Source organism: Peromyscus maniculatus, chromosome 12 (genome assembly GCF_049852395.1).
Source record: "Peromyscus maniculatus bairdii isolate BWxNUB_F1_BW_parent chromosome 12, HU_Pman_BW_mat_3.1, whole genome shotgun sequence".
Lineage (NCBI taxonomy): Eukaryota > Metazoa > Chordata > Mammalia > Rodentia > Cricetidae > Peromyscus > Peromyscus maniculatus.
Window position 1 is genome coordinate 10,210,914 of NC_134863.1, and position 16,408 is coordinate 10,227,321.

General features: G+C 40.8%; 1 protein-coding gene across 1 annotated transcript in view; it reads left to right on the forward strand.

Annotated features, from left to right (window-relative positions):
- LOC143268193 (uncharacterized) overlaps nucleotides 1–16,408 on the forward strand; it is a 91,691-nt gene that overhangs the window by 19,867 nt on the left and 55,416 nt on the right. The window contains exons 9-12 of the mRNA XM_076549336.1: nucleotides 3,999–4,066; nucleotides 4,757–4,778; nucleotides 12,748–12,809; nucleotides 13,541–13,565. Coding sequence (XP_076405451.1) covers nucleotides 3,999–4,066; nucleotides 4,757–4,778; nucleotides 12,748–12,809; nucleotides 13,541–13,565 — 177 coding nt within the window. The remainder of the gene's footprint in view (nucleotides 1–3,998; nucleotides 4,067–4,756; nucleotides 4,779–12,747; nucleotides 12,810–13,540; nucleotides 13,566–16,408) is intronic.

Below are 16,408 nucleotides of genomic sequence, written 5' to 3' on the forward strand. Positions count from 1 at the left end.
TCGTTACAGTTTCTTGCCCTTTATCCTTCTCCAGAAATTTCCCTATTTCCTGGGTGCCATGTTCATTCTGCGTTCTGTGCCTGGCTATCCTTAGAGTCTTGGAGGTTCTTTTCCACTAATTATTTAGTGCCTGACACTGTATAGTAGAACACACTGTCCACAGAATATAGCCTAACCCTCTGGCATGCTCCCATACTCAGTCCAGATAGTTCTTTGCCTTTTGTATTATCTCTAATTATCTCTTCCTCACCAAACTCACCGGACAGGAAAGGCCATTGAGAGCAAAGATATCAAATCTTAGTAGTTTATCTGGTTCAGTCCTGGATCTGGTAGGCACAGCTAAAGGGCTCCTGATGCCTAGCTGTATGGCATGGATATGTGAAGAGAGAAGAAAAGGCTGGACTCAGTCAGCCAGAGGAAGTCCCATAAACAGGGCAAGACTGTATATTAGAAGAACAATAAACCCAGAAAAGGTTGTCCCAAACCTTAGGGATTGTAAGGAAGAAGGTGAAGGAGTGACTGGCATGTGGTCATCACATTGGCCCTCATGAAACTCTCAGTGCTATGACACAAATTAGGAAGGTATCTTGTCTGAAATTTGACCCAACACTCCACTCTCTCTCCACTAGTAACTGGGCTGGAGGCAGCCTGTCCTGTACAGAATGCCTCTTTTGCATGGGAGGACAGAAACCCCACTGAGTTATCTCTCTCCTTATAGCTTTCCCTAAATGAAGTAAAATGAAGGTGCGTATCCTTGACATTGACCTTGTGAAAAAAAGTCCCTACTTATTTTTGTTGTATTTGCAATTTCCTTAAAGACTTGTGCCAGCTGTACAAAGCTTACATGTATACTACATGGCCTAGAAATATTATGAAGTTAAGATTAAAACATACATGCATAATTTACAGGCCATTATCTTTTTTGGTTTATTTCCACAAAATATGTATGAAGTATGATAAAATCTTAAATTTGATCATTATTTACACACTTACAGGCCATATGGTGAGTTCTGTTTGAGAGATTTGCAACCAAGATCAACATATCATTTCAAATAGCTTTATAAGATTTATCATTGAGGTAATTAATGGCTCAATGAGAAGAATACTTACTGAAAAAGCAGTAGATCTGAGCTTGAATCTGCTCACACACATACAAAAAAATTGGACAGAACTGTTCATATTTGTAATCCCATGCTGTTGAGTGAATAGACCGTAGTATTTCTAGTGCTTGCTAGCTGTCATCCTATCTACGGCATCTGTGAGAGACCCTGTCTGAAAGAAAGGAGAAAGGGTGATACATCATGGTATGCCATGCCCTCTTTTAGCTCTCATATTTTAATTGTCAGGCACTTACACACACACACACACACACACACACACACACACACATACACGATACAATTACCTGAAATACATTTTACGTTACTGCAACAGTCTCATAACCAACTTCTATTACTATTGCAATAAGGTCAAGTATTTCAAACATATCGTAAAATCCTTGAGATTCTAATCACAAAAGTTGTGATCGTCTGTGGCTTTCTCATATAGTTCCTTGCTTCTAATATACATAGCATTTCAGTTGTTGGCCTTAACCCTTAATTTCACCAATAAAGCTGCCAGACCACAAGGAGCTTAATATTAACAGAAAAGATTTTAGGAAGTAGAGTAGTCTATATGTGATTTTTACTTCATGAAAGGTCATATTCCTAGCATCTTGAATTTTCAGGTTACTTATACTTTGCTTAATTTAAATTCCCTTCCCCAAAAGGGAAGGGAGAAATGTTGTAACTGAATTATAGTTTCAAAAATTAAAACGGGGGTCAGAATCCCCTTCTCCCTGAAATCCAGGTGTGCTGTCTTTGTTTTTTGTTTTGTTTGTTTGTTTGTTTTTTTAACTTGTCACAAACCAGAGTCATTTGGGAAGAGGAAACTTCCATTCAGAAAATGCTGCCACCAGATTCACCCATAGGCAAGCCTGTGGTGCATTTTCTTCATTGATGATTGATATGTGAAGGCCCACCTCACTGTAGGCAGTGCCACCCCTATGGTGGTGTCACTGAGTGCTGTAAGAAAGTAGGCTGAGCGAGCCTTGGTGAGTAAGCATCACTCCTTCATGGCCTTTGCATCCTCTCCTGACTCTGTTCTTACCCTGTTCAGTTCCTGTCCAGAGTTCCCCCAGAAACTGAGTGTGAAGAGAGAATTGTATGCTGAAATAAACTCTTTCCTCTACAAGTTGTTTATGATCATAGTGTTTGGTCACAGCAATAGAAACCCTAAGTAATACACTGTGTAAACTATTAAGGAGCATGGGATTATGTCATTTGCAGAACATAGATGTAAGTGAATATACTTGCCATGTTAAATGTCTTATGTTCATTGAAAAAGGCAAGTCCCAGGTAATTTCTTTCATTTGAAGGACTAGGTTTTTATGTAAAAATAAAATTACATATGTGTATATGATGTGAACAAAGTAAAGGGAACTAACGAGATGGGAGGAGAAGGCGGTGGTGTGGGTGCAGTCTTACATGCAAGTGCTCTTCTGAGAGTGGTACACTATGTGATGGTACACTGTGACTATACTGTGCCAATTGAAAAGGATATATTTCTTATTCTGACTTCTGTCCAGTGTTACCTTTAAATTTGAGACATATGTTAATTTTGCTCTTTTTTGTGTGGTAATTCCATAAATGTTGGTACTTGATAGTTGATAATATCATTGTTGTCAGCTATACCCAAATTGACTGTTTCCCAATTGCTCTACTAACTCAACATTGAACTTAAATTTCTGGAATTTTTGATTGATTCTTTCACATTGTACTTTGGATGAATTCTTAGATAATGTGAATTTGGAAGGTGGTTCCATGCTTCCTTTCCTTCTTTCGTCATGACTTGCAGAGTTGTGTTACTATGTACAGTTGTCTCAGTATTTCCTTAGAATTTTTTCCAGACTCCTTAGCACCAATATCTGAAACTAATCAAGCCCTTATATTACACTGTGTCTTATAGGGCTATAACACATACATGTTCTCCATGCTCCTTAGAACCCTGTAGAATACTGACAATACTCAGCACAGTATAACAAAATATAATACACGATATGCTATACTTTAGGGAATAATGTACACACAACATAGGCAAGAATATTTTCAGATATGTTCATCCTAGTAAAATTTCCCAAGTAAAATGGATACATTAGCATGGATCATAACTAGTGATAAATTCTGATTCAACATATATGGATTGGTGGAGGTTGAAATAGATTTGAGACATGTGCCTCAGGAAGTATCAATTGTTCCCTGCTTTAAAACAGGAAGTGACAGTATTTTGTTGCTTAATCATAAAGCTTCTTTTATTAGAAAAGATAGGTTGGATCAGTGCATAATGACTTTTTCAGCCCAGCCTGCTGACCTAACTGCAGTTGAATCCCACAACTCACATGGTGAAAGGAGAAAACCAGACCCCTGAAGAGCTCCTCCTAACTCCACCTGCACACAGACACACATGCATGGTTTCCTCCAACCAGAATAAATGCAGTGTGTATTTTGAAAGACTTATTTACTTTCATGCAGTGAAAGATTCTTCCACATTGATTTAGATTCCCATTGTCTAGGAAGCCAAAAGTTCTGTTCCTCATTTCTCTTCAGTTCTTCTCTTTGCCTTAATTTGTGTGACAGTAATATAATCCACAGTTCTGGAATAAGCAGAAAGCAAACCATTCCTAACACTTTGGCTGGCTCTTAAGATTCTGTTCCTTATACTGGATCGCCTTGCCCAGCCTTATTGCAAGGGGGGTGCTTAGTCCCATGGCAACTTGTCGTGCCATGATTTGTTGACACCCACGGGAGGCCTACCCCTTTCTGAACAGAGAAGCAGAGGAGGAGTGGATTGGGGGGAACAATTAGATCAAGTCACATATGCTAGCCACATAGACTTCTATACATCCCTGGAGTAATTAAAAACAATACCATGTGTTGACAAGTTACTTTCTGTCTTTTTAGAGATACACGAAAACTCCACTACATTTTCTTCTAGAAAACAGGGAGAGCTACCCGTGATGATGGTGGAGGTAAGACTGCCTTTCCTCTCAAAGTAATATAAAAAGTTACTTTGTCCCTTACATTGTAGTGGATATGAAATTCAGTTAACAAAAGCCAGGTGCATCATGGGTTAGCTCAGGGAGAAAAGGAACTGGAATTGTGCCAGCCTGCTCCTGACTGAACTGAACATAAAAGTATGCAGTGCCATTTATCACAGTTTGTGTGAGAGGATAGTTTCTCCTGAAGAAAAGGGTTCCTCTTTAGATGCGTGTATAATTTTCACTCAGAAGTTGACAGCCACTTCTGGTTTCTAAAATCTTGATGCAGTTTATGTTCTACTTATGTTCCAAAGTTTCTGGGTTTCAGCATGGAGATGTTGAGTGGTAAGACTTCTACTGCATGAGGATTAGTGTAAATAATTGAGGCCCAGCTGGAGGAGGAATTATCTCACAGTCAGGTTATAAAGATGCAGCTTGGCTTAGGGAACATTCAGCAGAGACCAAACAAATTAATTTGGCCTTTGAACCAGCAAAAGTGGGAATGGCACAAACTATAGAGTCCCAGTTCTTCTGGGACATTGTCACATAATATACTAACACATAGGACTCTTGCCCATTTTGATTGGCATCATACTATGTCAACATGTGTTCTAAAGACCCATGTAAACAGAATTTAGTATGACCTGTGCCTCAAACTGTTTTCTTTCCTTTAAATTTCAGGTGGAGTCTAGAAAACATACCAGTATGTATTATAAAATCTCCTTGTTAAGACACATTTTAGAAAAGTATAATTACTGGGTATCCTCATGTCTAATGCACCACTGTGATCTAAGCCACCTATAGGGAAGAACTTGGATTTTGGTTTTTAAAAAAAAGTAGTACCTGAAGTTAAAAAAAAAAAAAAACTGGGGTTGTCTACTGTCACTGGATTCAGATCTGATCTCGTTAGATTGTTTGAGATGTTCTGTACCAGGCTGTGTCTAAATCTGTTTTTCCCCAAGATAGGTATCCTGATTACCCAGTCAAATCTCCTGTGACAAACTAATGAATTAACAAATTAGGATGAAAACTTTACCTACAGTATATATGTTCAAAGCCCATTACATGTGGTACATTTATTTGTTTGTGTGCTACTCTATGGAAGAATAAACCATGGCACAGAGGTAAGTGATGAGGCTGTTCAAGAATTGATCAAGAAACATTTCGTAGCCCAAGCACTTAGTAATCCCTAACTTCCAGCATCCCAGCATCTGCCTTCAATAGGTCAAAACTGCAGAGATCAGGACCCTGTAGTGACTACCACAGAGGGGAAATGCCCAGGGCATTACTTCTCATCTACATACAGACATTCCAAAGAATGAAAGGTTAGAAAGCCCACAAGCTTCTAGTCAGATCAGCGCTTCTGAGAATGGGAGACAGACACTGCATGGGGAGATGGGGCAGAGGTTTTTCACTTAGGCTTTTGCTATACATGGCTTTTTCCAGTATTCTCTATTGTCACGTTGCCATGAATTTAGACTTTACCTACACAGTCCATGTATTGCTTAACTGATTCAGTGATCCTCCTGAAGCTCCATTCTCACTCTGTTGACTGTACCCGGAAACAAGCCGTCAGATCAAATGGACAAACACACAGTTGTTAGGTTCCTCTGTTTTTCTGTCATGAGGCTGACATGACTCCCTGTTATAATGCATTCCCAGTTCCTGAATTCTTAAGGGAAATTTGTCAGGAGCAAGCTGTTGCCCCTCAGGATGTGGAAGGATCTCCCGTTCCTGAAGTAGCACACAAACAACACCAATAAAAATGGAAGGTGCTGTGGGAATTCCATAATTCTGTCCAATTGTGTATACTGTTGCAAATTATTTTCTTTCATATATAAATCTATAGAGAAGCTTAAGACTTTTTCCTATGTAGAATAATACTAATATATCTACGTCTTCAATGTATATACAACCACAGAATTTAAAATGCATCTGATGTCACCTTATTCAGTAGCATGAACTGGTGGAAACTGAGGCTCATCTTGTATGCATCAGGGTGGTTTCACCGGGTGTAGACAGGAATGGGTGAACCACCCTCTCTCATACTTTCTCTCACATGTGGGTGATGCAGATGGAGTAGGTCTGATGTTCCTCAAAGTGACCTGGTAAAGTTCCAGCGTCTCATGACTGAGGGTGAAATTCACCTTAGATAACAGTGTTCCTGGTTTGATCCAATGAGCAAGGATCCAGGGGTGGTCATGTTACACATTGTGTTAGAGGATCAGGGAGTGGGAAAGATATCAATAAGGACAAGGAAAATGAGAGGGGGGTGTCCTTTTCCTCTTTCAATGGCACAGTGGTAAGCAGAGTCTGGGGAAAGTGTACTTTGCCATTTGAAGACAGTATTTCCCAGGACATTACTCCTTTTTCAAGGGTTGCTTTTTAAAATTTAATGTTTTCCTTTTCTTTCTTGAAAACTTATACAATATATTCTGATCTTGGTTTCCCCTTCTCCATCTCTTCCCAGATTCTCCCCACCTTACCACCCATCCACTATCTTTATCTCTCACTGTAGAAAAGAAACAAGCAAATTAAAAAAGAAAACCAATATATAATCAGTGTAAAAGCACAACAAATACACACACACACACACACACACACACACTCAAAAAAGCAACATAAAAACACCAAATCAGAAACTATAATATACTTGTAAAAGACCAGTAAGATTTTAAAAATGCTCCCCCAAAAGCAATATGAGACCCAAAAAGTCTACAAAACCATTAAGTATGTTGTGTGTTGGCCATCTACAGCTTGCATGCTTGCATTGGGTCTACCCTTAAGCGTGGTTAATATACCTAATGAGACTCTATTGGAGAAAACTGATTTTTCCCTTGAGTTTGCCAATGAAGATAGCTTCTTGGTTAGGAATGGGAGCTCCTGTTCACTTCCCCCTTTGATGTAGGAAGACACATCTTTAATCTAGATCTTTTGAGCTGGGAAAAGACAAGCAATTGAGGCATGAAGACACATGCCTTTAACTGAGAACTTGAGGCAGGAAGCCACACTTTAATCCAGCCCACACCTCCTGCTGGAAGCCTATATAAGAACATGGAAGAAGGAAGCTTTTGCTCTTTGCCTGATTGTTCTGGTCTTGTTAACAAGTGCATTCCTTCACTGGCATTACAGCCTATTTCTTCCAAAGATCCAAATTAGAAGTAGGTCTTCCTACTTCAACTTAAGAAAAAAATTCCTCACAGATATGCCCTCCATTTTGGGGGGTTAGTTCATTCCAGATGCAAACAAGTTGGCAAGCAATAACCATCACACCTTCTTAAGCAATAATGCCAAGAAGAGTTCACTAGTCATCCCACCTCAGCTAACCTAATAGATATAATCTCACACTTCCATGCCCAGTATTGGGTATCATCCAATTGACTGTTTGACTGTTGAGATTCACCATGATTGTGCCCATGAAGTATTGAGTTCACTTTGTGTACTAACACGATAGAGCCATTCTGTCTGGTGAAGGACAACATTCTCTCTTATACTCACAGAAACCTGTAGATGATAGTCTATTGTAGGCAGAGTTTCTCTGGGTGCTAGCAGCAGCTTCATAAAAACCACATTGAGCTTTAACATAAATTATAAATGTTTACCCAATAGCTCAGGCTTATTACTAACTAGCTCTTACAACTCATTCCTATTAATGTATATTCTCCCATGAGGCTTAGCGCTTTTACGTCTATCCAATTAGGTATGTCTGACTCGTTCTGCATCTGGCTGGCAACTCCTCTGACACCACCCTTCCATATCCCATCATTCTCAATTTGGCTTTCCCACCTAACTTTTACCTGTTCAGCTATTGGCCATTTAGCTTGTTTATTAAACCAATCACACCAACATATATTCACAGTGTACAAAAGGATTATTCAAGAGCAGTCTAGCAGTTAGGGTCTAATGAAGCAGGCAGAACAGAGCCCTTCCCTTTCTTCCTTCAGGACTTGTAGCAGTCCATGCATAGTCCTCTGTTCACTGTTAACTCCTGCTTCACGTGGCACCAACAGGGTAGAGTGCTGGGTAAAATGGATGTTTACTCTGACAGAACTACCACGTCTCCTATATACTGGCAAGGAAGGGACTAGTGTTAATGGGTAGCTCATTTCCAGCCTATGCGCATCATCCTGGACTGCCATGCAGGATGACTGAGGTGTAAAGAAGGTCAGAGACATGTCCATCATCCTTGAGCCTCTGACCTTATGAGTGAGCAGGGATCTGATCTCTGACCCCTACCTTGGCTCTTTTTCATGCATTCTTGATTCTGATTCCAAGATACAGATGGTGCCTTAGGAAGTTCCCATAAGCTAATACCCATGTTCCAAGGGCTAAAGGACATGAGCAATTGGGGATCCACCTTCTTGACACACATCTTGCTACAGGCTGTGTCTGTCCTCTATGTTTTGTATATTTATGACTTTCTCCTGGAGTATCTGACATGGTGGTCTTTGGGTGGAAATGAGTTCATATCTGAGGATTGTGTTTCCTCCAGGCTCTCATCTCTTTGGTAGGTTGATGGACTTTGATCTTTACAAGTCTGTCTGATCTTCTGCATTGTCTCATTGAACAAATCTGGGCTTGGCTCCTTCTCACAGACAATCTCAGTAGCCTTAATACATTGTGTCTCCTCTCCTTAAACTCAACAGTTATTGCTTCTGAGCAAGGTGTCCCTCCTAGATCTAGGAGCAGTCTCTACCCCCATTATCTTCTTCCTCCCTTCTCTGGTGCATTCCTCTGGGATCATGGGTCCTGTAGACACTGCACCTGGTAATGCATCAAGGTGTGTGATATCCTTTCTACCTGGGAACATTGAAACATTGCTCAAAAGAATGCCCAACTGAGTCTCTTATGTCCCATGTCTCTTTTATTCCATAATTTTCTCTCCCTCACTAAGCTCATCAGAGTCACAAGACAACTTGGAGAGAAGAAGACAAAACAGAAACCTTCTCTGGAGACTGCATGCCCAGAAAGACGGTTGAATCTTAATAGGTTATCTGACTCATGCCCTTGCCTTGTGGGTAGAGGTGAAACCTTGCTGTTGAACAGCTGATACACTTGAATATGAAAAAAGAGAGGGAAGAGTTGAGTCTAAAATCAGCTAGGAAAGGTCTCCTAATCAGATTAGTGTAAAAGAACAACTAAATTACATTAAAAAAACCTGAAAAAGTTTGTCCCAAAATTTATGGAAAGTGACAAAGCCAAACCACTGACTTTTGATGGTCAATTTGGAACTCGCAAAAAACCTAATGCTCTGACCCCAATTAGTGCAATGTCTGCTAACTTCCTTGACACTGTGTCTACTTTATACCCGTCTGTAGCTGTGCTGCAGGCACCCTCATGTACAGACACCCTCATTTTGCATGGAAATGCAGAAGCCTCTGAGAAGTGTCCACCTTTAGTGCTTTTTTGAAGACAAAACACATGGCCTTCACCTAGGCCTTGCCAAAAATGTACGACTTCTGTGCATGGATCTGGCTACCACTTTATGTCTGAGACTAAGTGGTGGGATGAGTTAAGGGTCCTGGGTGAGCTTTCAAAAGATGGTCCTAGTATTGGCCTCCATAACCTGTTTGGTGTGGCATAGTCACACAGGGTGAAGAGTGAGTATCATGGGTCACAGTCAGCAAAAGGGCTGACAGAAGTGCTGCCTTTCTGGGTCTGGGCCTGCCGGTGGGTAGAATGGAAGGAGAGAAGTGATTCAGACTCATAAGAGAGTTGATAAATCTGCCTGGGTCTGGGCATAGAGAGGCTTCATGGGTGGGCAGCACATTATGATAGAACAGGTTTAGAATAGGTTTAGAATACTCCAGAGAGCTGGGTATGGGGCACTTACCTGTGTCCATACCTGAATTGGCATTAGGTTGAGGGTCCCTCATAAAGCTAGGCAGGAAGGACAATGGAGGATGACCCCTGCCAATACCACCACTGAGGGATCTGACACTAGGGGATCAGAATGGAGGGCAAGTGGTAACTGAGTGTGTGGACTAATGCAGGATAGTGCATACCCTCCTCTCGCATCCATGTGCATGAACACTTACCTGCAGCCAAGCAAATGAATCTAATCCACACCTATGATCAAACCTACACTCACACATGCACATTCATGCATACCCATGAACAAGAAATCTGAATGGCATGTGGCACAATTGCAATAAATTCATAACCATTTCTGGTTAAAGATGTAGTCAAGTCAATTATTGCCAAATATCATGCCACCATCGGGAAACTTAATCACTTGCATGATTTGCTTGTATTCCCAGATCATTGCACATTGCAGAGATTGTTGATTCCTTGGGTCTCTATTGCATTGGAACTGATTTATGTAACATTTCACTTGCTCAATTTGAGTGTTTATTTCACTCATAAGACCGTCAATCATTAGAAAGCAATTACCTACACAATATTGAGAAAATCTAAAGTTCTCGTTGTTGGTTTAGCTGATTTTATGAACATCACATGAACCCACTAAAATTGATATACTTATGATATGAAATGGATACATAAATATTGTCTCCTTCTGAAAATATGAAATAAAGAAGCAAAATACATTAAATATATAGATTTCCATTAATGAAATGAAATGTTTAAAACTCCTCTCCATGTCCTTTGAAGAATGGAAATTATCATTTCAACAATGCTTGAGTTTGCTAGACAAATCTTTTTAAGAAATTTTTTATTCATTCCACATATTGACCACAGATACCTCCTTCATCCCTTCTGCTCTGCCTCTAGCCTTTCCCCACAGCCTACCACTCATCTCCTCCTTCAAAAATGTATGGCCTCCCATGGAGAGTCAGCAAAACCCAGAACATTCAGCTGAGGAAGGTCCAAGCCCCACACCCTTTCATCAAGGCTGTGCAAGATGTCCCACATTAGGCAAAGGGCTCCAAAAAGCTAGCTCATGCTCCAGGGATAGATCCTATTCCTACAGTCAGGGTGCAGTGAAACACACCAAGCTACACAAATATCTCACCCCCACCGAGGGCCCAGTACAGTCCCATGTAAGGCTCCACAGCTGTGGGTCCAGAGTTAATGAGTTCCCACTAGCTTGGTTCAGTTGTTTCTGTAAGTCTTCCCATCATGGTCTTGATGCCCCTTGATCATAGAATCAATCTTCCCTCTCATCGACTGGACTTCTGGAACTCAGCCTGGTGCTTAGCTCTCTGCATGGGTTTCTATCAGTTATTCACTGAAGGCTCTTTGATGACAGTTAGGGCTTTTCACCAATCTGATCACCAGGGTAGGACAACTCAGGCACCCTTTCCACTATTGCTAGTAATCTTAGCTGGGGTCATGCCTGTGGATTCCTGGGAACTTCTCTGACCAGGTTTCTCCCTATCCATACCATAATGTCTCCCTCTATCAAGATATCTCTTTCATTGCTCTCCCACTCTGCCCCTGTTCCAGTTCCACCATCCCATTCCCCTATGCTCACATCCCATACAACTACCCTCCATTGTCCCCCATAACCCCCAGTTCACTCAGGAAGTCTCATCTATTTCCCTCTCCCAGGAATTCCTTGCATCCCTCTTAGGTCCTCCTTGTTACCTAGCTTCTCTGGTATGTACTCACTCATAAAAGGATACCAGAAGTAAAGAAAAGGGTAACCAAACTACAACCCACAGCTCCAGATAAGATATACAAATATTTTAATATTTGCATATTGATGTTATTCCTTTTCACCAGCCTCACTGGTTATGTTGATGGACAATTTTTGCATCCAACTGAAATTTCAGATGTGCTAACACCTGCTGAATGGATGTCACTCTGGATTCAAAGTTGCCTATTTCATCTTTCAAAATGGTCTTTGCTTCTCCTAGTAGTTCATGGGGTTTTTTCTTGAGAGTGGCTAATGAAAGCACTCTCATATATCACTAGGCATTTATCTGCCAACATTCTATCGTTACACATCTTCTAAGTCCTGGAGTTTCTTTTGTATTTCTAGTTCTGCTCTTAGCTTGTGATTCTCTTCCTAGTCCGTGCAAATTTCTTTATGTTTTTTGATCTTGGAGTAAAATGCTGACATCCTATACAGCTGCTTCCTTCATAGTGATTCTCTTCTTTCCAAGTTGAGAGTTTCATGTGAGACTTTTACTACATAAAAGATTGTATTCCTGCCGTCCTCATCTGTCAACTCTTACCTGAAATTGGAATGATAAAAATTGTAAACACACACACTAAAGTTTAAACACAAGTTTGGCCACAGGGAAGGATAAAATTCTTCTTTCCAAGGAAATCGATGCCTTCTCTAAGCCCAATGACCTGGATTTGAAACTCAGAACACACCTGGCAAAAGGGGAGGAACAGATCCCACAAGCTATCCACTGACCTCCACACCCAAAATGAGACTTCACAAGTGGCCCTAAACAGAATACATGTGAAAATGTTAATTTAACAATACACAATCAAAGACAGATTATTTTATGTTGCTTTTGGTGTCCACTGTCTAGAAATGCAACAAATCTCTTACTCATATCTCTCCTGGTCTTTCTCTGCTTTAATTTCCTTCAAGGGAAGACGGTTCAGCAGCTGCCCAACCATCCTGTTCAGTAGGTCTAGTCACATGTCCTAAGTCCATGCACTTTTACCCACATCAAGCAAAGATGCTACATAGGTAGGAAGCAGGACCAAGAGCTGACAGTCTGCAAGCTCATGACTTTCTGTCCCCCTAGGTTTAACGGAAAATGATGACACACTTAGACCAGATGGCCGCACAGAAGAAAATCCCTTGGAGGTAAGAGGGCCTTTTTCTCTCTAAAGTAGAAAGGTTACTTTAGTGATCTTATGTTTCAGAGGATATCCCACTGAACAACAAAACTGAGCAGGCATCATGGGTATTAGAGAGTTAGTTTGGAAGGGGAGAAGAAGAATTGTACCAGCCTGTTCCAAACTGAATAGAGCATCAAAGCATCCAGTGTTAATTATCAGTCTTGTGAGCAGGCCTTTTCTTCTGGAGAAAAAAGGTTCTCTTTAGATAAAACTTAAAGTTTTGGTTTAGAAGTTGTCAGGCACTTCAGATCCCCTCAATTTCCATGCAGTACGTTCTACAACAGTCATATGGAGCAATCTTCCTATGTCCAGTGTAGGGATGCTGAAGGTTAGACTTTTAACACGTGAGCATTAGTGTAAATAATTGAGGCTACATTGTGGCAGGGTTAATTTCATAGCAGGATCATAAAGATGCTCCAGCATGTTGCAGTGTGGCTTAGGGAACACGCAGCAGAGACCAAACAGATAGTGCCTCTTGATCTGGTGTGGGAACCAGCAAAAGTGGGAAGGGGTACAAGTGAGGAACACCAGTTCTTTTGTGACACCATCATATATACTAAAGCAGAGTCTTTTATTTGAAGACTCTTTCCCACTTTGATTGGCATTATATCATGTTCATATGTGTTTCAATGACCCATGCAAACAGAACTCATCATGACCTAGGCCACAGACTGTTTTCTTTCTTTTATGTTTCAGATGCGTTGCCGCAGCCAAAGAAGGAGTATGTATTATGGAATCTCTTCCTTAAGACACCCTTTACAAATGAATTTTATAAATACTGGGTATCCTTATATCTAAGCAGCCACTGTGATTTATGCCACCTATTGGGAGCATTTGGACTGTATTTTTTTTTAAAGTGGACCCCTAAGTTAAAAAAAAAATAGTGGAGGCATTTGTCCATATGCACTGGATTCAGCTATGATGCCTGTAGTTAGTCTGGAATGGTGTATACCAGGCTACATCTAAATCTGTTTTTCCCAAGATAGGTATCTCAATTGCTCAGTCCAATCTACAGGGACAAGCTGTTGAATTACCATATTAGGATACACGCTTGACCTAAAGTATATATGTCAAAGCCCATCACATGTAGTACATTTATTTGTTTGTGTGCTACTCTATGGAAGAATAAACCATGGCACAGAGGTAAATGATGAGGCTGTCCATGCAGATCAAGAGACCTTCTATAGCCCGAGGTCTTGGTAATCCCTAACTTGCAACATCCCAGTATCTGCCTTCAATAGGTCAAAACTGCAGAGATCAGGACCCTGTAGTTACTACCACAGAAGGCAAATGCCCAGGGTATTGTTTCTCATTTACCTACAGACATTCAGAAAAATGAAAGGTTAGAATGCCCACAGGCTTCTAGTCAGATCAGTGATCTGAGAATGGGAGACAGACAATGCATGGGGTGATGCGGCAGAGGTTTTTCCCTTAGAGTTTTACAGTACAGTACAGTACTGATTTGGAACACACACACACACACACACACACACACACACACACACACACACACACACACACACACACACACAAACAGTTAGTTCGAAGAGTAGCCATGCTTTGAAAGAGGGCAAGGAAAGGTTTATGGGTATAGAGGAGGGTTTTCATTGAGAAACAGGCGTGGGAAATGATGTCCTTATTATAGTATCAAATAGGAAAGAAAGATTTTTTAAATAAATAGTTAGATATGATTGTTTTTGCTTTCTCTTATATTTCTTTTGTCATGTTTGGTTGTTTCTTTCAGAAATTTTTATTTCAAGTGGGAGACAGATAGGGAGTGCATCCAGATGAGGGGGGGGGTTGGGAGGAACTGGCAGGATCAGGGGGAGATGAAACTATAATTTAGGAATATTGTATGAAAAAAATCTGTTTCCAACAAAAGGGAAAAAATGAAAAATTAAAAAATTCTCTCATGCAAATTTAAGATCACGATTTTAATAGAACAAAAATAAATGTAATATATATAAAAAATAATTACAAGATTTAGTAAATAGACAACATTAGCATGAGCACAAAAGAGACACTCATCTAAACAATAATATCCACTAGGAACTCCAGTTACCACGTGTCTCTGGATCTGTGCTGAAGCATTTTCTTAATAGAAGGACGTTTTTTAAAGATATATTTATTTTCATTTTGGGTATACAAGTGTTCACCTGCATAAATGTATGTGCACCATTTGTATCTATGATACATATGCAGACTCAAATTAGCTGTATGGTTTCTAGCAACTGGAGTTATAGACTGTTTTGAGCTGTTTTTTCTGTGATAGAAACCAACCAGACCTGTGTCCTCTACAGGAACAGCAGGGGATGTTAACCTCTGGTCTCCTTAGCTCCTGGCAACAGGTTTTTAAATGTGAGCTAGACTCTGGGCTCCAAGGGTCTTCTGCTCACTGGTAGTCAGTGTCCATACTGCCTGTGAGTGGAAGCACTAGGGGGACCACAGGCAGCAGGTAGGAGTGAGAAGAGCATCGTTATTTGCAAAATGGTTTCTGTATATTTGCTCAGGCATGTGCTATGAAGGCCTTTGGCAAAGAAGAGCTAGTTCTTGAGAGAGAATGTGGTTATTGCATACCTACCATTTCTAAGGCCTCGGGTGTGAGCTCCCAGTATGCAAAAGATGTGCTGTGGTTGTATAGCTTTATAAACCTCCTTCAGAGGTGCCGATGGGAGAATTTTAAGTTCAAAGTCATCTATTTCTACAAAGTGGCATTGAGATCACTGTGGGCCAGAGACCGTTTCTCTGAAAAAAAGTGAAAAGAAAACAACAGAGGGGAGTAGGACTTCGTCCATTGCCCGTGTGTCTGTGTGTGGGAAAAGATTCTGGAGAAACAGAACTTTCATGAAGAATAGATGAACAGCACCTTGCAAACTCACATGTAGCCTGTGTAGACTACCATTCTTTTAGCTGAACTCAGTTCAGACTGTCCACACAGTTTCAGGGGACATCTGTCACCTACAATGGCACCAGGCTGCTTTTCCAGCCTCTTCCTGTAGAGGGTTTATCCAGGTTTGTGAGATTAAAAGAGTTTCCTTTCCTCCCATCCTCCACGTGACAGCTTGGTTTAGATTGACTTGGAGCCTGGAAGCATTGGTATCCTCCCAATTTTGTTCCGGAGGTTCAGACTCAGTCACTGAGAGGCCGGTGACAGGTTGAGGATGATAGAGGAAGGTGCTGTATACTGATCCAGGAATCCCACAGCTCATTTGGGAGGTAGCTCACACTTGGAGTCAGGGACTGCCTGCAGAGCATGTCTCCTGTCAGTTGTTTCTGTCAGGAGAGGTCGTCACTGGCACACAAATGCAGCTGTTACTGCTCCATTGTGTGAAATGTCACAAGTTTTCAAAGCTTCTTACCTTCCTACCTCCCATGGACAATGCCATACATTGTCCATGAGATGTACTACTATATAAGGGGCAGTCAAAGAATGAAGAATAACAGTTCTCCAGTGTTCTAGAGTAAATGCAACAGTTTGTCTGAATTCAGTTACTCCTGTGTAGCTGAAGTCTTCTGGTATCTCACAGACATCACAGGGCACTTCTGAATGCCTGTGCTTTTTCC